This window comes from Miniopterus natalensis, chromosome X (assembly GCF_054644295.1).
Source record: "Miniopterus natalensis isolate mMinNat1 chromosome X, mMinNat1.hap1, whole genome shotgun sequence".
Classification (NCBI taxonomy): Eukaryota; Metazoa; Chordata; class Mammalia; order Chiroptera; family Miniopteridae; genus Miniopterus; species Miniopterus natalensis.
In genome coordinates this window covers 68,471,320-68,497,290 of record NC_142103.1, presented here as the reverse complement: position 1 = coordinate 68,497,290, position 25,971 = coordinate 68,471,320, and the positions used below count along the sequence as shown (strand labels likewise).

Here is a 25,971-nt window from a genome sequence, read left to right as displayed (position 1 = left end):
CCTAATCTCAGCCTCCTCCTTCCCAGGCCCCCTCCTGCCAGCCCCCTCATTCTCAAAGCCCCCTCCTCCCCAGCCCCTCTCTGGGAAAAAGGCCAAAAACAGCACTTGACACATATTAAGCATTTGATCCTATTAAAATGACCCCCAATGTGGCACCCTAATGAGAACCTCAAAGGACAGAAGGAGCATGTGAAAAGCTGCTTGTATTGAGGGTATGGATGGGGAAGGGAAAGAGGAAGATGGACTACTCACTTGGCCCTTTGGGGCTGGCTCGTTATTTGGGTTGGTGTCTTCTTGGGCCACCAGTTGGGACTCCCTCATCCTACTCACAGCTAGTTTCTTCCTGGAGTTGTGCTTGGGCTGTTTGGGCCCCAAAGGGACCAAGGAATATTTCTTAGCAATCCCAAGCACGGGAGGGCCAGAGATTGGAGGGAAAGTTGCTGGTGCCAGGGGAGCTCCCGAGATATAGGCCTGGGATTTTCTCCCCAGGACAACTTTTGAGACACTGCCAGCCAGAGATTTCTTCTCCGGAGGCTCCTTCTTCCTAAGTGTTGCCCGAGGCAGGTGACTAGGCCCGTCCCCCCTCTTCCCACTGACGATGCTCGGCATTTTCTTAGCTGATGACTTGTTGGGAGAAGGGATAGCCAGTTCTCCAGCAGACTCCCTTTGTATGGTTGCAGCTAATGTACAAGGAACGGAGGACTGGAAAGCACCTGGCCCAGCAAGGACGCCCTGTCTGGACGTGTCTCCAGGATCATTGAAGCCACTGGACTTGACTTGACTTCCTCCTTTGAAGAAAATGCTTACCCTCATGAGCTGTGGCTCAGGGAACTCATCTGATGACAGGTCAGAAGGCTCCTCGCCTGAGGGTAGAAGGTTGGGTGATGTCGGTCCCTGGAGACCCACGGTGATATTCAAATTTCGTCACTCTCTTTTAGCTTCCCAGTCCTGACCTTCCCCAAGCCCCTCAGCCAGGACTGCCCACCCCCACCCTTCCAGGGAACCCCCCACCTCCCCCGACCCAGGCCACCCTGCCCTCACCACCTTACAGTCCCTTCATCCAGGCCACCCTCCACCCAGGTTGCCATTATCCCTGCCACCCCATGGGGACCCCCTCTTCCAGGCCACCATCACCTGCAGCACCCCAACACCCACCCACTCGGGGTGTTCTCCTCTCCCTCTCCTCGAAGGCCCCCACCAGGAGGTCTTCGTCCCCACCACTGCCCTCTCTATGCCCTGGGCCAAGACGGTCTCCTGGGTCGACACCTCACCATTGTGAGGGGAGCTCATGTCTGCAGGGAGTTTGGCAGCTGGGCAGGTAAGGCCTGACCGTCACCTCCTCCAGACCTTGAAACCTTCAGGGGCGGCGGCGGAGCTCAGTGAACGGAACAGCAGTGTGCAACAGCACCACAGCCCACCAATGAGCGTGCACAACATGCCAGCCCTTTGAGAACTCCACCAGTGAGGGCCAAGGGTTGCTGGGAGATCAGCCATTGAAGAGTTGATTGTGGGGGGAGGGGAGCTGAATTCCAGGTTCCAAAGCTCTGGCCCCGCCTCTCCTGGTGCCTCTGCCTCTGAGCCTCAGTTTCTCATCTCCAAAACTTGAAGGAGCAACCCCTCCCTCCTGGGCTTGTGAGGACAAACTAGAGTGATGAATGGGAGCATTTTAGGCCAGAAAATAATTGTGAGCCTCTATTCCCAAAGGAGACTAACAACCCGTTAGGGAAATGGGCAGAGGATGCAAACAGGCAATAGGCAGGGTTGGAAAGCTTTTCTGTGAAGGGTCATACAGGCGTCAAAATAATATAAATGGAGCCACTCTAAACACCAATCAGAAAGTATAAATGCACCCCTATGTTCATGACAGCATTATCTACAATACCTATGACCTGGAAACAGCCCAAGTGTCCATCCGTAGATTACTTGATAAAAACAAACAAACCATGGTACATTTACACAACGGAATACTATGCAGCTGTAAAAAAAGGGATCTCTTACCCTTTGAGAGAACATGGAGGGACCTGGAGATTATTATACTAAGCAAAATAAGCCAGGCAGAGAAAGATAAGTTTCACATGATTTCACTTATATGTGAAATATAACGAACAAAATAGATCCAGAGACATGGAAGCATGGAACAGACTGAAGAATCTCGGGGGGTGGGGGTTAGGGCAGGAAGAGATTGACCAAAGAATTTACATGCATATATGCATAACCTGTGGACACAGACAATAGTCTGGTAGGTCTTGGGGGGGGGGGAGGGGGGAAAGGGGGGACATCTGTAATACTTTGAACAACAAAGGTAATCTTTTAAAAAATGGAGCCGCCTTACCTGTCTTTTGCCTCAAACCTTTGGAATGTTAAAACAGGGCAAAATAACCTTTGGATAGGGCCTAGGGCAACTTTATGTCCCAAAGAACTGTTGCCAAAGATAACAAGAAAGGAGGTGTTATGACTACTGGACCGAAAATTTAAAATATTATTTATTTTATTTTATTTATTAATGTCTTAATTTATTGTTATTGTTGAAAGTATTACAAATGTCCCTCTTTTCCCCCCATTGATCCCCTCCACCCTGCACGTCCCCTCCAGGCCTTCACCACACTATTGTCTGTGTCCGTGGGTTATGCATATATGCATATAAGTTTGTAGGTTAATCTCTCCCTACCCACCCACCCACCCTTGCCTTCCCTCTGAGATTCATCAGTCTGTTCCGTGCTTCTATGTCTCTGGGTCTATTTTGTTCATCCATTTATTTTCTTCATTATATTTCACATATGAATAAGGTCATGTGATACTCATCTTACTCTGACTGGCTTATTTTACTTAGCATAATACTCTCCAGGTCCAACCGTGCTGTCTCAAAGGGTAAGGGATCCTTCTTTTTTACAGCTGCATAGTATTCCGTGGTGTAAATGTCCACGAAGATGCTTGGTGTGATTTCAATCTTCTTGAACTTTTAGAGACTTATTTTGTGTCCTAACATGTGGTCTGTCTTTGAGAATGACCCATGTTCACTTGAGGAGAACGTATATTCTGCAGCTTTGGGGTGAAGTGTTCTGTAAATATTAATTAAATACATCTGATCTAGATTCTAAGATGGCGACGGATTGAGTGGAAGCCACACTGACACTCTCCTAGGACAAAACTGGAACTACAATATAGAGAAACCATCCTGAATAATCAACTGAAGACTAGCTAGAGAACACTCTCATAACCCAGGACTTAAAGTGGAGACTGCATAGAGACTGGTAGGAAGTGTGAAGGTGCGAGAGGGCTGGCAGGGATGCCACAGGCAGAAACTGAAGTAACGGAAGGATATCTCAGCTGTGAGGGGTTCCCACTAGAATTTTGGGGTCCCCAAGCTGGGCTTCCCAGCCCAGAGCACCAGAACATCTGGCTGTGAAAGGCAGCAGGGTTTTTGTCTGCCAGGGAAAGAAAGCTGGAAATGCAGGCCCCCTCTTAAAGGGCCAACACAGAAAGTTTCGTGTGCAGCCACTCACCTTGGGCTCCAGCAGAGGGAGGGCAGAGTGGACTAGAACTATGTGAAGAGAATCTAGGGTTGCAGGCTCTGGAGATAGAGCTCAGAGGGCAGCCATCTGGATTCCTTTGCTGAGTCATTCCCTTATACGGCAGAGGTCATCTTTCTCAGGCATACTTTTGCCAGACAGGCAGCTTTTGCCTTGGGGGAGGGGAGCGGGCAATTGCCCCACCCATTGAAAAACCTCTCCCCCACCCTGTGGAGCTTTTGCCTTGCTGTGGCCTATGGACTGAGGTTCATTCATAGACTCAGATTAATCAGACTGCAGGCAGAGGCAGACTTCTGTGTGCTTTCAGTCTTTGCCTGATCTGCTTCTGGACCTGGGCTTTTGAAAAGAAGCCTTTGGTGTGCATCTTGGTCATGTTCAAATGCACCCAGCTCAAGCAGAGAGGACCATAAGCTGTGGATTGTTGAGGGCTCCAAACTGGGTACTCAAAGCCAGTCACAAACAGCATCTTACATGGTCCTGCACCAGAGACCCTCAAAAAAGACTGAGAATCCTAGAAGATGTACCTAAAACATAGAAACAAACCCAAACAGGCAGTCAAAATGGGGAGACAAAAAACAAGCCCCAAAATGAAAGAACAAGAGAATGCTCCAGTAGAACAGCTAAATGAAATGGAGATAAGCAATCTATCAGATATAGAGCTCAAAACACCGATTTTAAGGATGATGAGTAAAGATAGGGAAACTATGAAGGAAATTAAGAGTGACATAGCAGAAATAAAAAATACATTGGGAAGAATAAACAGCATATTAGTGGAAGCTGAGGATTGGATCAGCACTTTGGCAAAGAAGGTAGAATAAAATCACTCAATCAGAGATCCAAAAAGAAAAAAAACAACTAAAAAACAGGACAGTTTAACGGAGCCATGGGACAACATGAATGTAACAATATTTGCATCATGGGAGTACCAGAAGGAGAAGAGAATAAGCAAAGATAGAGAATCTGTCTGAAGAAATAATGGCAGAAAATTTCCCTAACCTGGTGAAGGAAAAAGTCACACAAGTTCAGGAAGCACAGAGAATCCCAAGCAAGAAGAACCCAAAGAGGCCCATGCCCAGACACATCATCATTACAATGCCAAAAATTCAAGACAAAGAGAATATTTTTTTAAAATTTATCTTTATTGTTGAAAGTATTACAGATGTCCCTTTTTTCTCCCATTGATCCCCTCCACCCTGCATCTGCCCCACTCCCAGGCCTTCCCCATACCATTGTCTGTGTCCATGGGTTATGCATTTATGCACACAAGTTTAACAAAAAATCTTAAAGGCAGCAAGAGAAAAGCAGTCTGTTACATATAAAGGAGCTTACATAAGGCTGTCGGCTGATTTCTCATCAGAAACTCTACAGGCCAGAAGGGAATGGCATGAAGTGTGCAAGGTAATGAAAAGCAAGGATCTGAAACCAAGACTACTCTATCCAGCAAGTTTATCATTCAAAAGAGATGGTGAAACAAAGAGCTTGCGAGGAAAACAAAAGGCTAAAGGATTTTATCACCACCAAACCAGCATGGCAAGAAATGTTAAAGGGACTGCTGTAATAAGAAGTAGATACAGAGAAACGTAGGCATAAAGAATTAAAATGGCAATAGATAAGTACCTATCAGTAATCACCTTAAATGTCAATGGATTAAATGCTCCAATTAAAAGACATGGGGTAGCTGAATGGATAAGGAAACATGACCTGGCTGTATGCTGTCTACAAGAGACCCACCTCAGAACAAAAGCATTTCCCCTAAGGACAGCAACAAGGCAGGGGTGTCCACTTTCACCACTCTTATTCAACATAGTATTGTAAGTCCTTAGCACAGCGAGCAGAAAAGAAGACAACATAAAAGGCATCCAAATGGGAAAGGAGGAAGTAAAACTGTCATTATTTGCAGATGACATGATATTGTACATAGAAAAGCCTAAGGACTCCATCAAAGTACTACTAGATTTCATAAAAGAATTCAACAAGGTAGCTGGATACAAAGTTAACATCTGGAAATCTATGGCATTTTTATACACCAACAATGAACTCTCAGAAAGAGAAACTAAAAAACCAATACCATTTACCATTGCAACTAAAAAAATAAGATACCTAGGAATAAACTTAACCAAGGATATAAAAGACCTGTATTCAGAAAACAGGTCACTGAATAAAGAAATAGAGGAAGATATAAACTTGTGAATGAATATATCATGCTCATGGGTTGGAAAAATTAATATCATTGACATGTCCATACTACCCAAAGCAATTTATAAATTCAATGCAATTCCTATTAAAATACCAACAGCATATTTCACAGAACTAGAACAAAAATTACAATAATTTATACGGAACCAAAAAAGACCTCGAATAGCTGCAGCCATCTTGAGAAAGAAGAACAGAGTGGGAGGGATCACTTTACCAGATATCAAACTATACTACAAAGCCATTGTAATCAAAACAGCCGGGTATTGGTACAACACCAGACCTATAAATCGATGGAACAGAGCAAATCCCAGAAATAGGCCCACGCCATTATGGCCAGTTAATATTTGACAAAGGAGGCAAGAGCATCCAATGGAGTAAAGACATCCTTTTCAATAAATGGTGCTAGGAAAATTGGACAGCTACATGCAAAAAAATGAAACTAGCCCACCAGCTTTCACCATACACAAAAATAAACTCAAAATGGATAAAGGACTTAAATGTAAGTCTCGAAACCATAAAAATCCTGGAAGAAAACATAGGCAGTAAAGTCACAGACATCTCACGTAGTGGAATTTTCACTGATACAACTCCTAGGGCAAGAGAAACAAAAGAAAAAATAAACATATGGGATTATATCAAACTAAAAAGCTTCAGCACAGCAAAAAACAGCCTCAAAATACAAAGGAACCCCATGGTTTGAGAGAACATATTTGCCAAGGATGTATCTGATAAGGCACTAATTTCCAAAGAATACAAAGAACCCGTACAACTCCACCAGACGAAGACAAAAAAGTCCAATTAAAAATGGGTAAAGGACTTGAATAGACACTTCTCCAAAGAGGACATACAAATGGCCAAGAGACATATGAAAAAATGTTCAACATTGCTAATCATCAGAGAGATGCAAATTAAAACCACATTGAGGTATCACTTCATACCTGTCAGAATGGCTGCCATCAACAAATCAACAAACATGTGCTGGCGAGGGTGTGGAGAAAGGGGAACCCTAGGACACTGCTGGTGGGAATGCAGACTGGTGCAGCCACTATGGAAAATAGTATTGGGGTTCCTCAAAAAATTAAAAATGGAGTTGCCTTTTGACCCAGTGATCCCACTTCTAGGAATATATCCTAAGAATCGTGAAACACTAATCAGAAAGAATATATGCACCCCTATGTTCACAGCAGTGTCATTTACAAAATAGCTAAGACCTGGAAACAGCCCAAGTGCCCATCAGTAGATGAGTGGATAAAAAAGCTGTGGAACATTTACACCATGGAATACAATGCAGCTGTAAAGAAGAAGGATCTCTTATCCTTTGGGACAGCATGGATGGAACTGGAGAGTATTATGATAAGTGAAATAAGCCAGTCAGAGAAAGACAAGTATCACATATCACTCATATGTGGAATATAATGAACAAAACAGATCCAGTGACACAGAAGCATGGAACAGACTGAGGAATCTCAGAGGGAAGATGGGGGTGGGGGAGTGGATGGAGAGAGATTAATCAAAGAACATAAATGTATAAATGCGTAACTCATTGACAGAGACAATGGTGCTGGGAAGGCCTGGGGGTGGGGCGAATGTGGGGTGGCAGGGTTCAATGGGGGAAAAGCGAGGACATCTTTAATATCTTCAACAATAAAGATAAATTTTAAAAAATAATAAATCCATCTACTCTATTGTGTCATTTAGAGTCACTGTTTCCTTGTTCATTTTCTGTCGGGAAGATCTATCTAGTAAAGTCGGTGGGATGATAAAGTCCCCTACTATGACTATATTGCTGTTGATCTCTCCTTTAAAATTCTCCAGAAGTTTTTTTCGGTTGTTTTTTCAGTCTGTGTGAATCTTTTGTTCTGAGATGGGTCTCTTGTAGACAGCATACAGTCAGGTCATGTTTTCTTTCAGCTACCCCATGTCTTTTAATTGGAGCATTTAATCCATTGACATTTAAGGTGATTATTGATAGGTACTTATCTATCTATTGAGGCAAAAAACAGGCAATACTCCTTCCTTTCAAAGTGGCTCCATTTATATTATTTTGACGCCTGTATGACCCTTCACAGAAAAGCTTTCCACCCCTGCCTATTGCCTGTTTGCATCCTCTGCCCATTTCCCTAACGGGTTGTTAGTCTCCTTTGGGAATAGAGGCTCACAATTATTTTCTGGCCTAAAATGCTCCCATTCATCACTCTAGTTCGTCCTCACAAGCCCAGGAGGGAGGGGCTGCTCCTTCAAGTTTTGGAGATGAGAAACTGAGGCTCAGAGGCAGAGGCACCAGGAGAGGCGGGGCCAGAGCTTTGGAACCTGGAATTCAGCTCCCCTCCCCCCACAATCAACTCTTCAATGGCTGATCTCCCAGCAACCCTTGGCCCTCACTGGTGGAGTTCTCAAAGGGCTGGCATGTTGTGCACGCTCATTGGTGGGCTGTGGTGCTGTTGCACACTGCTGTTCCGTTCACTGAGCTCCGCCGCCGCCCCTGAAGGTTTCAAGGTCTGGAGGAGGTGACGGTCAGGCCTTACCTGCCCAGCTGCCAAACTCCCTGCAGACATGAGCTCCCCTCACAATGGTGAGGTGTCGACCCAGGAGACCGTCTTGGCCCAGGGCATAGGGAGGGCAGTGGTGGGGACGAAGATCTCCTGGTGGGGGCATTCAAGGAGAGGGAGAGGAGAACACCCCGAGTGGGTGGGTGTTGGGGTGCTGCAGGTGATGGTGCCCTGGAAGAGGGGTTCCCCATGAGGTGGCAGGGATAATGGCAACCTGGGTGGAGGGTGGCCTGGATGAAGGGACTGTAAGGTGGTGAGGGCAGGGTGGCCTGGGTGGGGGGAGGTGGGGGGTTCCCTGGAAGGGTGGGGGTGGGCAGTCCTGGCTGAGGGGCTTGGGGAAGGTCAGGACTGGGAAGCTAAAAGAGAGTGACGAAATTTGAATATCACCATGGGTCTCCAGGGACCGACATCACCCAACCTTCTACCCTCAGGCGAGGAGCTTTCTGACCTGTCATCAGATGAGTTCCCTGAGCCACAGCTCATGAGGGTAAGCATTTTCTTCAAAGGAGGAAGTCAAGTCAAGCCCAGTGGCTTCAATGATCCTGGAGACACGTCCAGACAGGGCGTCCTTGCTGGGCCAGGTGCTTTCCAGTCCTCCGTTCCTTGCACATTAGCTGCAACCATACAAAGGGAGTCTGCTGGAGAACTGGCTATCCCTTCTCCCAACAAGTCATCAGCTAAGAAAATGCCGAGCATCGTCAGTGGGAAGAAGGGGGACGGGCTTAGTCACCTGCCTCGGGCAACACTTAGGAAGAAGGAGCCTCCGGAGAAGAAATCTCTGGCTGGCAATGTCTCAAAAGTTGTCCTGGGGAGAAAATCCCAGGCCTATATCTCGGGAGCTCCCCTGGCACCAGCAACTTTCCCTCCAATCTCTGGCCCTCCCGTGCTTGGGATTGCTAAGAAATATTCCTTGGTCCCTTTGGGGCCCAAACAGCCCAAGCACAACTCCAGGAAGAAACTAGCTGTGAGTAGGATGAGGGAGTCCCAACTGGTGGCCCAAGAAGACACCAACCCAAATAACGAGCCAGCCCCAAAGGGCCAAGTGAGTAGTCCATCTTCCTCTTTCCCTTCCCCATCCATACCCTCAATACAAGCAGCTTTTCACATGCTCCTTCTGTCCTTTGAGGTTCTCATTAGGGTGCCACGTTGGGGGTCATTTTAATAGGATCAAATGCTTAATATGTGTCAAGTGCTGTTTTTGGCCTTTTTCCCAGAGAGGGGCTGGGGAGGAGGGGGCTTTGAGAATGAGGGGGCTGGCAGGAGGGGGCCTGGGAAGGAGGAGGCTGAGATTAGGTTTTTACTTATCATCTATTCCCTGCCTCACCCCAGCCCCTACACACACACACACACACACACATACACACACACACACAACCCCCCTCACCAGTCAGAATGTGTTTTAGCTTCCAGCAAACAGGCCAGGGCCATCTCGCCTGTCCATGCATGTTGGAGGATACAGCAGTGGAGACCCCAAGATCAAAACCTTTCCAGTTCCAAGACATTCACAGCTTTTGGCCATGGTGCAGGAAGGAGTCAAGCCCAGAGTGTCCCCACCCTCAGGTTGAGTCTAGAGGGTTTGGTTTATGGGGAGGGGAATTTGGAGGGAAAACTCTGGCTCTGTCACTCTGAGGAACTCAGTCTTGCTCCCAGCCCTCTCTGCCTACCCATACAGTTCTCCCATCGGAAACTGTGTAAATAGGGCTGGCCCGAAGCCATGGCTCCTGAGAAGGCCGCCCTGGAGAGAAGGGCACAAATGCTGGACAGAGCGGGGCCAACTTGTCCACAGAGGGAGGTGCCGCCTCACTGTAGATCCTGCTAGGCCCTTCCTGCCTCTCTCCTGGGCCTGGGAGCTGGATTTTGTGTTCTCCTTCAGGTGACCAGGGGCCACTTCTCCATCCACCACCGCAGGAAGAGAAGCAGCCACCACCTGGAGCACAGGACTGCCCTCAAGTAATGCTCTCTAGTCTAGGCAGCAGGTCTATGTCCAGGTTCAACAGTCTTATATTGTCCCCCTCCCACCACTGTGGAGGGAGGCTACCTTCTTCCCACTGAAGATCCATTTCAGTCTAGCCACTGGGCTTTGGGATGTGGGGTAAGCGCCAGAGGGGGAGTGAGGAGAGAAAGGAGGCAAGAATACACTAACAGTTTCTTTCTCTCCTGTCTGCTGGGTTAGTGTCCTGTGCTGCAGAGAGAAATTGAGGATCTTAGCAATCAACTTGGTATGACCAACCTCTGGCTAGGGCAGGGGAAGACCAGGGCATCCTAGTGCTCAACATGGGGTGGTATGGGGCTGGGAGTGTAGGGCGCTGCCCAGGGATCAACATTCCTGTGGGAAGGAGACTCTGGCAGGCCTGACCCTGGAAACTTCTGTGCATCTCTCTGTCTCTCTCTCTCTCTTTCTCTCTCTCTCTCTGTATCTCTCTCTCACTCTCTGACACACACACACACACACACACACACACCTCACTCTCATCTTTCTATCACATGTCTCCACGGAGAAATATATTATTTGAGTCACACTTTGCCAACAAGTGCTAGAGCTGCTCTTAATTCGTTTGGAGATACCACATTTATTTTCTCTTTAACTGCTGCTTGGCAGGGAGTGTACATGTCTTCATGTCTACCTTTTACTCGAGTGACAGGTGGGTGGGTCAGTCCCAGGGCTGAATACTGCCAAGCTCAGAGAGGGGGCTCAGGTTGCAGGGTTAGGCTTGTCCCATGGGGATGAGGGGTGGAGGTTCTATATTCCTGTGCCTGCAGTGTCTAGTTATCCTTTTCTCTCTTTCAGTGGTCATGCAGTGCCTCATCGACAAGTTCCAGAGCCTTTGATGTGAGTGGCCCATCCCCCTTCCCACAGTCTCAATCTCAGTCTGGGAAGATTGGGTGCTGACCCTGGCTGGAGGCTCCTCCTTGACTCTGCTGTCTTTTTCAGGTTGACTTCCCCCCCAGAACACACACATACAGAAGCAGCTGTACCTGTTGAATCCAGGGCCTACAGCAACACAGGTTCCCCTGTTCTCCTTGCCCGCTTCTCATCAGATGAGCCTATTGTGCCCTACCAAGGCTTCCCTCTTTCCGGAGGTAGCACAGCTTTTGTCCCCTATTTGTGCCACTTTTATTTTTTTATCTTTTTATTTTTAATCCTCACCCGAGGATATGCCTATTGAGTTTATAAACAGGGAAGGGAAGGAGGGAGGGAGGGAGAGAGGGAGGGAGGGAGAGGGGAGGGAGGGAGGGAGGGAGGGAGGGAGAAGCATGGGTGTGAGAGAGAACATGGGTATGGGCCCCAGTGGGATCAAACCTGCAACTTAGGTAAGTGCCCTGACCGGGACTGGAACCCACAACCTTTCAGTATACGGGACAATGCTCCAACCAACTGAGCCACACCAGCCAGGGCTGTTTGTTGCAGTTTTAAAAGAAAGTACTTCTCGTCCTGGCCAGGTAGCTCAGTTGGTTAGAGCGCCATTCCGATACGTCAAGGTTGCAGGTTCGATCCCCAGTCAAGGCACATACAAGCATCAACCAATGAATGCATGAATGGGTGGAACAACAAATCAATCTCTCTCTCTCTCTCTCCCTCCCTCTCTCTCTCTCTCCCTGCCTTCCCCCCTCCCCCTATCTCTTCCATCCTCTCTCTTTGAAATCAATCAATCAATAAAAATAAAGATAAATAAATTGAAGTCCTTCTCAGATCCCATGGTCTGCTTCTCTCTAGGAGAGGTTCAGGCTGGGGAACGTGCGGCTCTGCCCCTCCTCACACTGCACTGTACTTCCTCACCCCTCTACCTGGGGTCGCATCCCCACACTCACCTCCCTCTCAGCAGAAACGAATGTCCTTCTTCCAGAGGTCCAGCCTTTCTCCCCTCTCCTCATTTGGATCATCGTCCTGGTTCTCCCCTCTCTCCCTTTATTCTCTGCCGTGCGTCGGCCGGCTTCTCCTCCATGGTCATTTCAGCAGCTATTACACAACAGTCTTCCCCCTTCCCAGGCCCAGTCCTCTTTCTGGATTCATTACCTCCCACTGGTACCAGCACAAGCAGGGACCACTCAGCCAGAACCTCCGCATCGTCCTCATTTCCTCTCTTGCCCTCACATGTCACTTCTCTCTCCTCAGTTTCAGTAGAGGGGTGGACACAGAAGTCACAGCATAGCGAGATTTGGAACAAAAAGGGGGACATGTATCTGTTCTGCTGACTCTGGGACAACTTGGGGGAACTGCTCACAGGTAAATAGAAATGGATGGTCAAGGGGTCAGGGGTTTCATATCATTTATATCCCAGCCACCACTGCCACCGCCAATCTGGGCCCAGGCCCCACTCTGCCACCCCCGCCCCACGAATGGCAGTCGTGCTGCCCACTGCCTCCGTGCCTGTGGGCCTGGGCCCGCACATCTGTGAGCTGACACCAGCGCCATCTCCTTTGCTCATGCGTGCTCCATTTTCCCATCAAACTTCACTTATAGAACAAAAGCTCAAATATAAAATGATTAAGAATTTCAGGCTGCAACAGCAGAGCATTGCACCAAGCACAGGGGGGGAGGGGGGGCTTCTGATACCAGGGCCCCATGCAAGGGTTGCACATGCAGGAAGCCAGCCCTGGTCACATCTAATGACACCGAGCTAGCTACGCACAGAGATTTGATTCATTGGTGTTATATACAGAGAACTTGTTTTTGTTTAGGTTATCTACCTTTCTCTTAGCAATCCTGCTTGATTGTTATTATCTTGAGTGCTTTGTCAGAGCTGAAAAGTAGATTCTTTCCCGTTTTTCTCATACAGGAAAAATACCTTCATAAAATTTTAAAAACTGTTAAAAATCTGATCCTTAACTAATCCTCTCAACACTCTTCTTCACAGATCAGAAACGTTAGTAAGAGACAAAATTCTAATTCTAGTACTCCTGGGTTTTATCTTCTCATGCAAACTAAGTTTTTGTGTGTTGTTTTGTGTGTGTGTGTTTTAATTTTGGCAGGAATCAGAACTGCTGGTAAAAGATAAACGTGGGCAAACTAGAATTCTGGCGGGCGGGCACACTTTGTGGATAGCAATTGTGTACTGTAGACTAACAGCCATAAAAAAGAAATAGAAACATACATTTTTAACACAGCAATTCTACCTTGAGGAAATAACCATTCACGCAAAATCATATAGAAGAAGAATTGCATTGAATCATTGTTCATAATAGGAGGGAAATATGGAAACCTTAACTGTTCAACAATTACATTACTGTACTTCTTTCATGCACCCAATGACATGTATTTAAACTTTTTCTTAGCGGAAAAGCTCGTATGTTAAATGAAAATAGTTCAGAAAATGATTTAATCCTGGTCTTGCAAAAAATATATATTGTATGGTATTTTTGTGCATTAATATATAAATGCAGCTATGAAGGTAGGAAAATATTCCAAAATAACGGCAGCTGCTAGTGCTGAACGGCATGACACAATTCATTTTCATTTTCCTCCATTTCCTGAATTGTCTTCAATTGACTAGAGTAACTGAATCCCACACCTCCCCTCCAAACCGGGGACAAAGGCAAGAGAATACGGAGGCGCAGTAACTGAAAGCAAACTCAGACAAGAGTAGGAGTTCACTTTTATTTTCTGCTGTAACACACAACTTAGAAGCCCCTCTTCCAGCAGCAGGGAGACAACAGAGTTGAGAGTATCAGAGGGCCAATACGAGCAAACAATTAGGCCCCGATAATAAAGGGGCAACTCCTGTAGGAATCAATGCCCAGGGGAAAGATGCACTGCCTAGGGAGGGCCACTAGGTTCGTCTTAGCCCCTTTTTAAAAATGGGCGTGAAATGTGCTGCATGGTCAGAATCAATAGGCCAAGTTCACGGAGACAGGAGGAGAGACAAACTCGCATTTGGTCAGGGTCTTCAGCAGTCAGTCGGCTAAATAAGGGGAAAAGAAAATCAAGTTATATGTGATAACTCTACACCTAGCTCTCTCTGCCCCCTCTGGTGGTGGCAAACCCAGGACACCTCAATTACCTCCTCAGACCTGACCTTTTTGGGTGTCTCCAATTCACTATTAGAATGACCCTCCAGGGAACCACCCTAGCCACCTGCCACCAGTCCCCACTTGGCCCTTTTTAGAACTTACATAGTTAGAAGAGTGCCAGATACTATGAGCTTCTTCCGAACCGCCCTTGGGAGGGGTTGGGAATGGCGGGCCAGACCCCAGAAGGCCCTCACTGCCTGCGCAGGTGATGGGAAAGGCACCAGGAAGGAGCTAGTGGAGATTCAGTTAAGGCACCATCCAATACAGACTGTGTCCCCTCAGGCCACTCTCACCCTTGTTAACCCCTCACGGCTGTTCCCTCCTTCCAGGTTCCTCAGGCCGTCTCCCTCCACCATCACCAACTAGCGACCCCTGGCCCATCCCCTCAGGACCCGGGCCCCCCCTCCCCCCTTCACACAGTACCCTCAGGCGGACCCCCTCCTCCCCGGTTCCGTTGCCTCGCTCGGGCACTCCTCAAATAGGATACTACCGGAGCCGATGTCTTCCCGGCCTTCTGGCTGTGCACCCAGCATGCCTACAGGGCCCCGGCAAGGCGTCTCCGCCTGGCCCGGGAGCGTCGAGTGCCCTTGCAACCTGTGGCCCTCCGCTGGCTTCGGCGCCCGCCTCTCCAGAGCCGCCTGTACCACGGTCCTCCAGGCCTCCAGAGCCATCTGAGCTGCCAGGGTCACCAGGACTGCCCCGGCCTTCCGCACCTTCGGCCACACCGCCTGCTCCTCGCTCTTCAGCCTGCATGGTTCCTCAGCCTTTCCTTGCGACTTCTGAGAGCCCGCTTAACCGCTGCAGGGGGGAGGCTCCCTCACGAAGCTCCGCCCCTTAGTGAGAGACATCATTGGGACTCCCCAGGGCGCCTGCGCAAACAGATCCCGCGCCATTTCCCAGAAACCCCTCTTACGAGGCTTCTGGGCATGAGACTGTTTCTCGCCACGCCTGCCTTGCCCTGCCCCAAGCTTGCGGTGCGGGTGAGCCTCAAAGCCTGTGCTGGTGCCAGCCCCGCTAACCTCATGTGTGACCAACTTGCCGGCTGCCAGTCCTTTTTCATTGAGTTCTGGGAGTGAGTCAGGTGCCTCTGGGCCAGTCCCGGCTGTCCTCCTCTCTGGGCTCCACATGTGGCCCCGGTCTGCATAGCCTGGGCAGGACCCAGCCCTGGGGGTATTACCAGCAGTGTTACCTTAGGCAGCTGTCAGTCCGAGCACAGGCCTGGCTGGCCACTTCAGAGGGGTAGGCCGAACAGGGGTTGCTCAGATGACGTGGGCCCACAGGATCCAGGGGTGCCCCAGGGATTCCAACCGGCTTGCCCTGGATGTGCGGTGCTGTGTTCAGCAGAATCTCTGGACTTTCTGAGGGCGGGGCCTGCGCCCCCACCCCCAATGCCACAGACAGTCAAGAAGCCCTGGGGAGTCTCCCCTATCGGCCGAGAAGGCACAAAGGTGGTTCTTACACCGAGCGGGCCAAAACGTGAATGGACAGTGCCTAAGTGCTGCCAAAAGCTAGAAAGATAAATGAATTTGGCCCAAGCGTGCCAAAAAGCTAGCAAGATAAATGGATAGAAAAAAGTCCTCCCCTCGCTATCCTTGTAAGAACTGTGGGCTTGAGCAAGAAGGGGGATTGTCTTTGAGACGGGAGTCCACCATTCTTTCAGGCCACATACCTGAATAAAACCTCTTTCCTTTTGCACCAGCACCTGCCTCATGAGTTTTTGTTGCCCCCAGGCAGCAGAGCCTGTGTTTTTCGGTTACAGCAGGAGTCAGTCCTGAGCCTTGCATGCCCTCGGGCACCCTCCAGCCCATTCCCTGGGGGAGCTTGGATGGATGGGCCTTGCTCCTTCAACACCATTCCTCACTCTGGGCTCTGTCAGCACTCCGTGGTGCCTTCCAGCCTGGGAGAGGGAGGTAGTTGCCAGACCCATCACCTCTGCCTGCCCTGGGGCTCCTGGGATCTAGACACACCTGCTGCCATGTCTCCAGGCCTCAGGCTTGGGCCAGCCCAGTCCAGGTGCTCAGGAGGGACCAGCTGGACACAGGGGCTGCAGGAGTGGGAGCACCACCCCTGGGACAACTCCCAGTTGCTGTGTCCTCTACTGGCACAGCCCTAATGGGCTCTCCTTCCCTCTAGGAGCGGTCTTGCTGCTCCGGGGTGGGGAGCTGGCCAGTGTGGGATGGGGACGGGGGGGGCGCTGGAGGTGCCTGAGGTGTCAGGGGCCCTCAACTGAGAAGTAACCCTGTGTCTGCTGGCCTACGGGTATAAGAAGGTGGAAAAACTAGAATTCTGGTGGCAGAGCACACTTTGTGTTGGCATTTGTGTACTGTAGACTAACAGCCTTAAAAAAGTAAAGAGAGCCCTGGCTGGTGTTACTCAGTGGCTGAGCATCGACTCGTGAACCGGGAGGCCAAGGTTCCATTCCCTGTCAGGGCATATGCTGGGGTTGCAGGCTCGATCCCCAGTAAGGGCATGCAGGAGGCAGCCTATCAATGACTCATCATTGATGTTTCTACCTCTCTCTCCCTCTACCTTTCTCTCTCTGAAATAAATAAATAAATGGAAGCATAAGTTTTTAACTCAAAAATTCTACCTTTGGGATCTAGCTTGAGGAAATAACCATTCATGCAAAAACGTATAGAAGAATTCCATCAAATCATTATTTATAATAAGGAAAAATATAAACATTAAATGTTCAACAGTTATATTATGGTATTCCTTTTATGCATCCAGTGGCACGCATTTAAAATTTTTCTTAGAAAGAAGAAAAGCTCATATGTTAAATGAAAATAGTTCAGAAAATGACTTAATCCTGAACTTGCAAAAAGTATACATTGTATGTTATTTTTGTGTGTTCAGTATACAAATGCAACTATAAAACTAAAAAAATATTCCAAAATACTGACAGCAGTTAATGCTGAATGGCATGACACAATTCATTTTTGTTTCATTCCGATCCCTAAATTGTCTTCAATTGACTAGAACAGCTGAGTTCCACACATCCACACCAAACCAGGGACAAAGGCAAGAAAATGTGAAGGCCCACTAACTGACAATAAACTCAGACAAGAGTAGGAGTTCACTTTTATTTTCTGCTGTAACAAACAATTTAGGACCCCCTCTTCAAGCAGTGGGGAGACAATAGAGCTGCGAGTGTTAAAGGGCCAATACAAGCAAACACTTAGGCCCCCATAATAAAGTGGCAACCTCTGTAGGAATCAATGCCCCAGGGAAGCATGCACTGCCTAGGGAGGGACTCTAGGTTAGTCTAAGCTCCCCTTTTCCGGCCTAGCGTTAACGAAAAAAAAGGGGGCAGAATGGGCTGCATGGTCCGAATCAACAGGCAAAGCTCATGGAGACAGGAGGAGATAGATATTTGCAACTGGTCAGGGTCTTCTGCAGTCAGCTGGCTAAATGAGGGAAAAAGAAATCAAATAAAATGTGACAACAGTGCACCTAGTTCTCTCTCTCTGTCCCCACAGTTGGTGACAGGCCCGGTGAAGCGCTAGTACCTCCTTAGACCTAGCTTTTTTTTAGACAGAGAGTGGAAGGGAGGGAGGGAGAGAGAGAGAGAGACATTGATGTGAGAGAGACACGACGATCTGTTGACTCCTGCAAGCTCACTGACCAGGACAGGGACGGAATCTGCAACCCATGTACCTGCTCTTGACTGGGAATCAAACCCGTGACACTCTGGTGTGGAGGCTGACGATCTAAACACTGCCCCACGACGGTCATAGATAGAACTGACTTTACTGGGATCTCCAATTCACTATTATAACGACCCTCCACAGAGCCACCCTAGCCACCTGTCCCTCATGTCCCCAACCGTGGCCCTTTTTAGAACTTACATAGTTAGAATATTGTCCAACAGTATGAGGTCCTGCTCAACCGCTGCTGGGTGGAGTTGGGCGCCCGGGGCCAGGTACTCGCAGGCCATCTCTGCCAACACTGGTGATCGGAAAGCCACTATGAAGGAGCTAGTGGAGATTCAGGTAAGGCACCATGCAATACAGACTGCTGTGTCCCCTCAGACCACTCTCACCCGTGTCAACCCCTCACATCCATTCCCTTCCTCCTGGTCCCTCAGGCCGTCGCCCACCACCCTCTCAACTGGTCCCCACGGGCCCATCCCCTCAGGACCCGGGTCCCCGTCTCCCCTCTCCCGTCCGTACCCCTCCCCCCGCTGACGCCCTCCTCTCCGCCCCATTGCCTCGCCAAGGTCTGTCCCCCGGCCCCCTGGGGCCCTGGGCCCCCGGCCGGCCCCCCGGCCACTCCTCGAATAGGATACAACTGGAAAAGTCGTGGTCTCGGCCTTCTGGCTACGGGCCCTGGCAAGGCGTCTCCGCCCGGCCCGTGAGCTCTGAGTGCTCGCGAGACCTGTGGCGCTCCACTGGCTTCGGCGCCCGCCTCTCCCGAGCCGCCTGTACCGGGGTCCTCCAGGCCTCCAGAGCCATCCGAGCTGCCAGGGTCACCAGGACTGCCCCGGCCTTCCGCATCTTCGGCCACACCGCCTGCTCCTCGCTCTTCAGCCTGCATGGTTCCTCGGCCCTTCCTTCCGAGAGCCCGCTTAACCGCCGCAGCGCGGAGCTCCGCCCTGCACGAGGCCCCGCCCCCTAGTGGGTGACATCATTGGGACTCCCCAGGGCGCCTGCGCAGACAGGTCCAGCTGCCGCCTACCGGAACCCCGTCTTGTGAGGCCCCCGGGCATGTGGCTGTGGCTGTTTCCCGCCACGCCTGCGCTGCCCCGAGCTTGCGGGTGAGCCTCGAAGCCTGTGTCCGTGCCAGTCCAGCCAACCTCACGTGTGACCAGCTTGCTGCCTGCCCGTCGCTGGTCATCCAGTTCTGGGAGTTAGCCAGGCGCCTCTGGGCCAGTCCCCCGGGAGTCACTCCGGGGCCCTGCCTGCCCTCGGGTACCCCCAGCCCAGTCCCTGCAGGAGCCGGGATGGATGGGCCTTGCTCCTTCAGCACCGTTTGTCACTCCGGGCCCTAGCACTCCGTGGTGACTTGCAGCCTGCGGGAGGGGGTGGCTGCCTCTGCCCTTGGGCTCCTGGGATCCAGGCACTCAACTGGGACGTCTCCAGGCCTCAGGCTTGGGTGGGCTGAGCCCTACCGGCAGCTCAGCAGAGACCAGTTGGACACAAGGGAGGCGGGAGCAGGAGCACCTCCCCTGGGACCACTCCCAGTGGCTTTGCCCTCTGCTGGCGCAGCCCTCGCCAGGGCCCTCCCTCCCCTAGGAGCAAAGTCTTAACATTGTGGTGGAGGGTGGGTGGGTTTTTTGAAGGGGGCAGGGGGCGGCTGGAGGTATAGAGGCACCAGCGCCCTCAAGTGGGAGGTGAGCCTGTGTGAGTGCTGGTCCGCTGGGTGGGGAGGTGGTGGGAGCAGCTGGCACTTTCTTTATCTGCTGAAAAACCCCTGTAAACAGAGCAATAGAAATGTCCTTTTCCAGAGCTGGCTCCTGCTCTACTTCTGCTTGTCTTCGGGGGGCAGGGGGTTGGGTGGGGCGCATGAGTGGGATGGAACTGGAGATACAGGGGAGGCCTCCCCGCATCCAGCTGCTGCTTTGTTCTGAACACTCTTCACCCAGCACTGTTCCGGGGACTGGGAATAATGCAACAGGGGAGGGAAGCCTGCAGAAAGCCTTGTCCCCAGGGAGCTGACTTCCTTGGGGACAAAGGATAACAGTATGCTAAAGAGGAACACGCTGAGCAAAGCAGGAGGGCAAAGGGATTCAAGGGAAAACACAGGGAATAGATGCTAGCAGGTCAAAGACACAGATTTTAGGAAGGACTGGATGTGGAGGCTGAAGAAGTGTGGTAGCGAGGAGGACCTCCAGGATTTGGCATAACTGGGTCAAACTGACATGGGGCCATCGAGGGAAAACCAGTCTGGGCAGGAGACAAATGAAGACTCTGCTTTGACCTGCTAACGCGCTCCTTCCTGTGTTGTCTACATATCTCTGGAATCCCTTCCTGCTCTCCCTCAGCAGCAGGCTGCCTGTTCCTGCTGAGACCCTGGGGCCCTGCACCCCCTCAAGCCTCTGACTTCACGCTGCTGGGCTGGACGCCTCCGTACCCAGTGCCCTGCTCCCCTCCAGCTGCCTGCACATCCTCCTCCTGCCCCCCCACAGCCTGTGCACGGGGTGGGCCGGGAGCGCACGGGAGTTTGCAGCCCTGGACACAGCTCTCTGCAGACGCAGCCAGGACTCACGGACAAAGCCTTTGGAGGGCCAGTTCTGAGGTGCAAGTGACTATTGAATGAAATAGGAGTGGACAAATGAACAGGGACAACGTAAGCTGTTGTTACATATCTCACCGAAACACGGGAGGGAGGTCTGAAGGAATACATTCACATTTATCCTACTTATCTGTATAGCATAGGAACTGTTTGTAATGAGAAGGTGTCTATGTATTATGCACACAATAAAATCAAAGTGAAAACACGAGAAGAAATTTAGATGAACTTTGAGTTTTGGATGGGAGAGATTTCCTAAGCTTACCAACAATGAATAATAATAAACAACAACAGGGCCCCGGCTGGGTGGCCCAGTGGGTTGGAGCATCATCCCATACACGAAAAGGTTGCGTGCGGGTTGGATTCCCCGACAGGGCACATCCTAGGTGGCCGGTTCGATCCCCTGTCGGGTGCATCAGGAGGCAGCCGAGCCACGCACGCCTCGCTCTCACACTGATATTTCCCTCTCTCTCCCTTCCTCTCTGTCGACAAGTAAGAACATATTCTCGGGTGAAGATGAAAAGAAATAACACCCCAGTAACATGAATTGAGTGATTACAATGTTCCAGTCACTGTTCTCAATCTAACCAGGAATGAGCTGATTTCATCCTGAAATACACCAACATTTTCATTGTGCTTATCTTTAGCAGTGAGATGATAGGTAATTATCTTCTTTTCCAAATGTGCACATACTTTTTCTGTTTTTGGCAACGAGCATGGATTACATTTGAAAACAGGAAAAAAAGGAAAGGAATGTATTCAGCAACTGTTGTTTAGGAAAACTTCTAATTAGTTCCCAAGTGAACTACTTTGCTGAAGTTTTAATTATCTTGTTCTATTCATTGGAGGCTGATCTTACCTTTGAAAGTGCTCATACTTGGCCCTTTCCTTGATGCAGCCAGGAGGACTGTGATGAAGTCCCTGAAGTCACGGAGCCTGGGGACCCAGGCTGATGACTGTGGGGCCAGTGCGGCACAGCCCTGCTGTCTTCATGACTTTGAGCTGCCCCTAAAAGCAATCCTTTCCAAACTCCACACATAACGCTCATCCTACATGGAAAGTTATTCCTCTAGTGGGCAACTGACAGTTTGCTTTCATCAGCATTTCACCAGTTCTACACAAGATGATATTTTGCTCTTTTAATCCTTCCAAGTATGCCAGTATACGAACTCGTGTGCACGAACAAGAAATACACGCGCACGCAGCTAGATACTCAGGAGGCGCTCAGCACATCACAGCCTCTCCTGTGCATAGCGCCACCTGTAGCCTAAACCCTTCTGGCTGCGTCGTGGTTAAGGCCCCTGTCTTTCTGGATCAAAGACTTGTTTGGAATGTAGTATGTGTGTTGAAAAACACATTCGGCGTAATGCGTAATGACTAAGTCTAAGAGGTGTCAGGGCCAGGGAGCATAAATTCAAGGAAGGTGATGCTTAAATCAACAAGGATTATTATTTTTTTTTAACCAGTTGCAAGATACTCAACATCTTTCCTGAATGCCTGAGCCTCAAATCAGTATAGCCACCCGAACTTGGATGCCCTGCAGGCACCTGGAACCCAACTAGCCCCCAAATGACCTCGTGTTTTCCCCACCCCCAAATGCTTCCCTCTCTTTCATTACTCACTTGGTGACAGGTATTTCCACAGCCTCCCACTCTCTCATTTCACCTCCCAGCTACTCAATGCCCCTGACTGTGTCCTAGCCACCCTCCCTAGTGCACCTAAGGCCAGGTTGGCATCATCTCTTACCGTACAGATTTGCAGACAATAATATAACTGGAGCCACTTTAAAATGGAGCCGGAGCTGCCATGACAGGGGAGCTGCCTTGCATGTCTTATGCCTCAAACCTTTGCAATGTTACAACAGGGCACAATAACGTTTGCACTGGGCCTAGGGCGGCCAAAGGACTGTTTACAAACATAAGAAGAAAGCAGATATCATGACACTGGACTGACCATTGAAAACATTGTTTAGCATAAACATCGCTGTGTCATGTTTTCTGCGCCAACAGAAATGCCTTCCTCCTATGGATGTAGTTGCTGCCCTCGTCCTTGTCATAAATACCCATGGCCACTGTCTCCTTATCGGAACATTATTTGGGCTTCCGTCTGAATTAACAAGTCCCTGGTAGCTATTCTTATTGGTCTCAAATAGATCCTTATTTGTCTGAAACTCTGGAAGCTATTTTGTTTGTAGCTCAACAGATTCTTGGGGCCCCTGCCCTCTGGAAGGCCTCCTAATGCTGGGGAGAGTCGTGGGTTATCTTTACTTCACTTCTGAAGCCCTGCACCCCTCACCCTCACGGAGGCCCTGGGCGTGGGACCGGACCTATGCCTGTCTTGCCGCACCTGAAAGGGGGTTCTGCCTTTTCCCGGGGCGCCCTATGCTGTCAGGCCCCTACCACACTGCCTGGGAGTGACGGGACTCCCTGTCCTTGTCCCTCCCCCGAGGTTACCTGTGTCTGTGTGCCTGCGTGTGTGCGTCCCGTCCGCGACACTCCCACTAGACTTGCCCTAAGTGGGAATTGGACCGAGGAAGTAATCACAAAGAGGTGATGAACTAAATGACATTAGAGCTGCGCCTTAAAGGAAGCATGAGGGTGAGAAAAATGGCAAAAAGATGGGAAAAGGCATTCTAAGCACAGGAGCTGCTTGGGCAAAGAAGGCCTAATACTGTTGCCTTTTCAAACTCTTTATTACGGAACTTACACGTCTACACCCAAGGAGACAGAATAGTATTCAAAATACACACCTAGCCTTCACCCAGATTCAGCATTTTCCACTAGTTTATTTTGAAAGAAGACAAGGATTTAGGGGTGAGAGCAGTGGGAGCTAATATTTCTTGAAGCAATAAGAGAAGACGCACCCACTTAAGCTTGTCCAAATATCGGGGAGTCCATGCACCCCTGTGTGTGGGCATCATAGGGCCATGCAGCACAGGGCCTGCCTGGTGCTGCCAAGCCCTGCGCTGCCGTGGGGTGCTGTCAGCAACAAGCAGCTACTGTTTTGGTCAGTGTGTGTCTCGCTCTCACCCACGTTCTCTCTCTCCAAATACATATGGATTTAATTTAACTGTCACCACACCTTCTCTTTGATCAACCTGGAGTCACCATCTAAGTTTCCTGCAGGACTTCCTAATGGTGTACACACACACACACACACACACACACACACACACACACACACACCCTTCCAGGCTGCAACCTTTCCCACATCTGAGGGCGCTGAAGGAAGTGCAGCCCGAGAGGGAGAGAACAACATGGAAGGACCCAGAACCAGATAAACCGACTAAGCCTTGCTGCCATTGACTCGGCACCCTGTATGCCAGGCGCGGGGCCAGGAATCGCTTCCCGTGCTTTGTCCAAGCAGTCCTCAGCACGACCCCAGAAGATGTGGAATCGTGTCTCCCCACTGGATAGTCACGTGAGCCTATCTTTTGCCATAGCATCCTTAGCACTGGACTGTCACCAGGACGTTGCTGGTCTGTAAGCTCCTCCTGGGTAGTGCCTCTAGGGGATTCTTCTGTTGTCGCCATCTCCTCTCAGTGACTTGCTGTGGCCTTGGCACTGACCAAACAGCAAGTAGGGCTGGGCACTAGGAAAAATGGTCTACAGGGTTCATGTTCTCCGAGATCTGCCACTCCCACTGAGGAGTGCCCCTCGGGTGGCTCCGAGGGCCTCTTTGCTGTCGAAGCTGGGGTCATCGGCTAGGCGTGATGAGGAAGGTAGGAGGAGCTGCCCATCGAGGAGAGCAGGCAAGGTTGGAAATAGCTGGTGCTTATGGTGCTTTTCTGTGTGTCAGTAAGGATGGCTTTGGGGCTTAAAGTATAAGGAAATGTATTGTTGACTGAATGTGAAGTTCAGAGGGACATGGCCATCATGCCGGGTTAGTCGTCCAATGAAGGGTCATCAAGGACCCAGGCGCCCACTCTTGACCCTTGTAACAGAATGTGGGTGTTCCTAGGTTTTGAGTTGGGACAAATCACTCCTTCCAATGAATAGTGGGTGACAATTGTGTTAAATAAAGTTGTTTGGGTGCCTAATCCCCCAGGCTAATTTCTGAGCTCCTTGAGGGCAGGGACTGTGTTGCTTTTCTGTGTCCCCAGTGCTATGCCCAGTGCCTGGTATACACAAGGTGCTCAATCACTCATTCATTTCTTTATTCAACAATTATTTCTTGCTAAGTGCTATGATGGAGGAAAATTCAGGGACCCATGGCACTTAGCTCTTGAGATCTTTACATCTGACATGAGTCCCTGAATCGCAGAGGCCTCAGCTCAGCAGGGTATTGAAGGCTTAAATTCCGTTAGCAACCAGGGTCTGAAAATATGCCGTAGCTCATGGGGGCTCACAGTTCAGTTACTGCTTATTGAATACCTATTATGCGCCAAGTCTCTGGTAACAGAGATTAATCATTCTTCTTGCCCTCAAGAAGCCTCCAGGCCAGTCAGGGAGACAGAAAAATCATTTCAGCGCTGGGTGATGAGAAAGCACATGTGGCCACACTGGAGAGGCACCTCCCCAAGCACAGCAGGTCAGGTGGGAGGAAGGGCAGTCTGCACAGGCTACCAGGAGCAAGTGGCCCTTTGACCAATGGAAGGAAGAGGAGTCACCTGGCCCAGAGGCTGGACTGGGGCAGATAGTGAAATGCCTTAGTGAGGATGGTGAGCCGGATGGTGGTGGAGCAGGTCACAGGCCCCCGGTGTTGCTGCTGCTGCTGCTGCTGCTGCTGCTTTGGTTTACGCTGCTGTATCTCAAGTAATCTCTAGGTCATTTTGTGGAGATGCACGGTTCAGTTTCCACTTCTCCACTTTGCCTAGTTTGGACTTGGGAGCTCCTTGTGTTTTATCCTCGCTAACTCTTTGGCCAGAGAAGTGGCTGCCTTAATGTATTCTTTGGGTCATCTCATGACCTCCTTCCTGTCAGTGTCCATGGCTCAGACTGTGTTCCAGATGATGAGTGTAATCGTCCATGAAGGGACAGCAAAACGCACCAGAACTGTCACATTTTGGAGAGCCTTAGGGTTCGTCCCATCTCTCTGACCATAGAAACGGGCGTGTTAAGGTTCAGGTGCACACAGAACCATGGAGCAGGCCTCAGAGGGAGGAGTGGAGCCGCAAGGTGTGCAGTGAGATGGCCAACTGGGTTCTTGTAAGGGCGCCAGGTTAGTCCTGGTGGGCTCCGCTTTGCCCTTCACCTGGCATTAGGCTGCCTCCTCATCTGGTTGTGGCTCTCCAAGAGTCTCCTGAGGGCACCCTTGACTTCCTTGTTCCTGAGGCTATAGATCATGGGGTAGAGCATGGAACTTACATTGGTGTAGATAAGGACATGATTTTGTCCTGTTCCGGGGTGTAGCATGACTTGAGGCTAATGTAGATGAATATTGCACAGCCGCAGTGCAGAAGAGAGACCAGCAGGTGCCCAGCACAGGTGGAGGAGGCTTTGCTTCTGCCCTCGGCT

At 50.0% G+C, this 25,971-nt stretch overlaps 1 protein-coding gene across 1 annotated transcript; it reads left to right on the top strand.

Annotated features, from left to right (window-relative positions):
* Nucleotides 1–8,663: 8,663 nt before the first annotated feature.
* Nucleotides 8,664–11,104, top strand: LOC148090541 (uncharacterized protein CXorf49 homolog). The gene is made up of 4 exons (XM_087813384.1): nucleotides 8,664–9,317; nucleotides 10,157–10,225; nucleotides 10,449–10,494; nucleotides 11,064–11,104. The coding sequence occupies exons 1-4, from the start codon at nucleotides 8,664–8,666 to the stop codon at nucleotides 11,102–11,104; spliced, it is 810 nt and encodes a 269-aa protein (XP_087669510.1).
* The last annotated feature ends 14,867 nt before the right edge of the window (nucleotides 11,105–25,971 follow it).

Coding starts and splice junctions, on each gene's coding strand:
- LOC148090541 (XM_087813384.1), top strand. CDS start 8,664: ATGGGTCTCCAGGGACCGACATCACCCAACCTTCTACCCTCAGGCGAG. Junction 10,226..10,448: donor GAGCACAGGACTGCCCTCAA/GTAATGCTCTCT, acceptor CTGCTGGGTTAG/TGTCCTGTGCTGCAGAGAGA. Junction 10,495..11,063: donor GGATCTTAGCAATCAACTTG/GTATGACCAACC, acceptor TCTCTCTTTCAG/TGGTCATGCAGTGCCTCATC.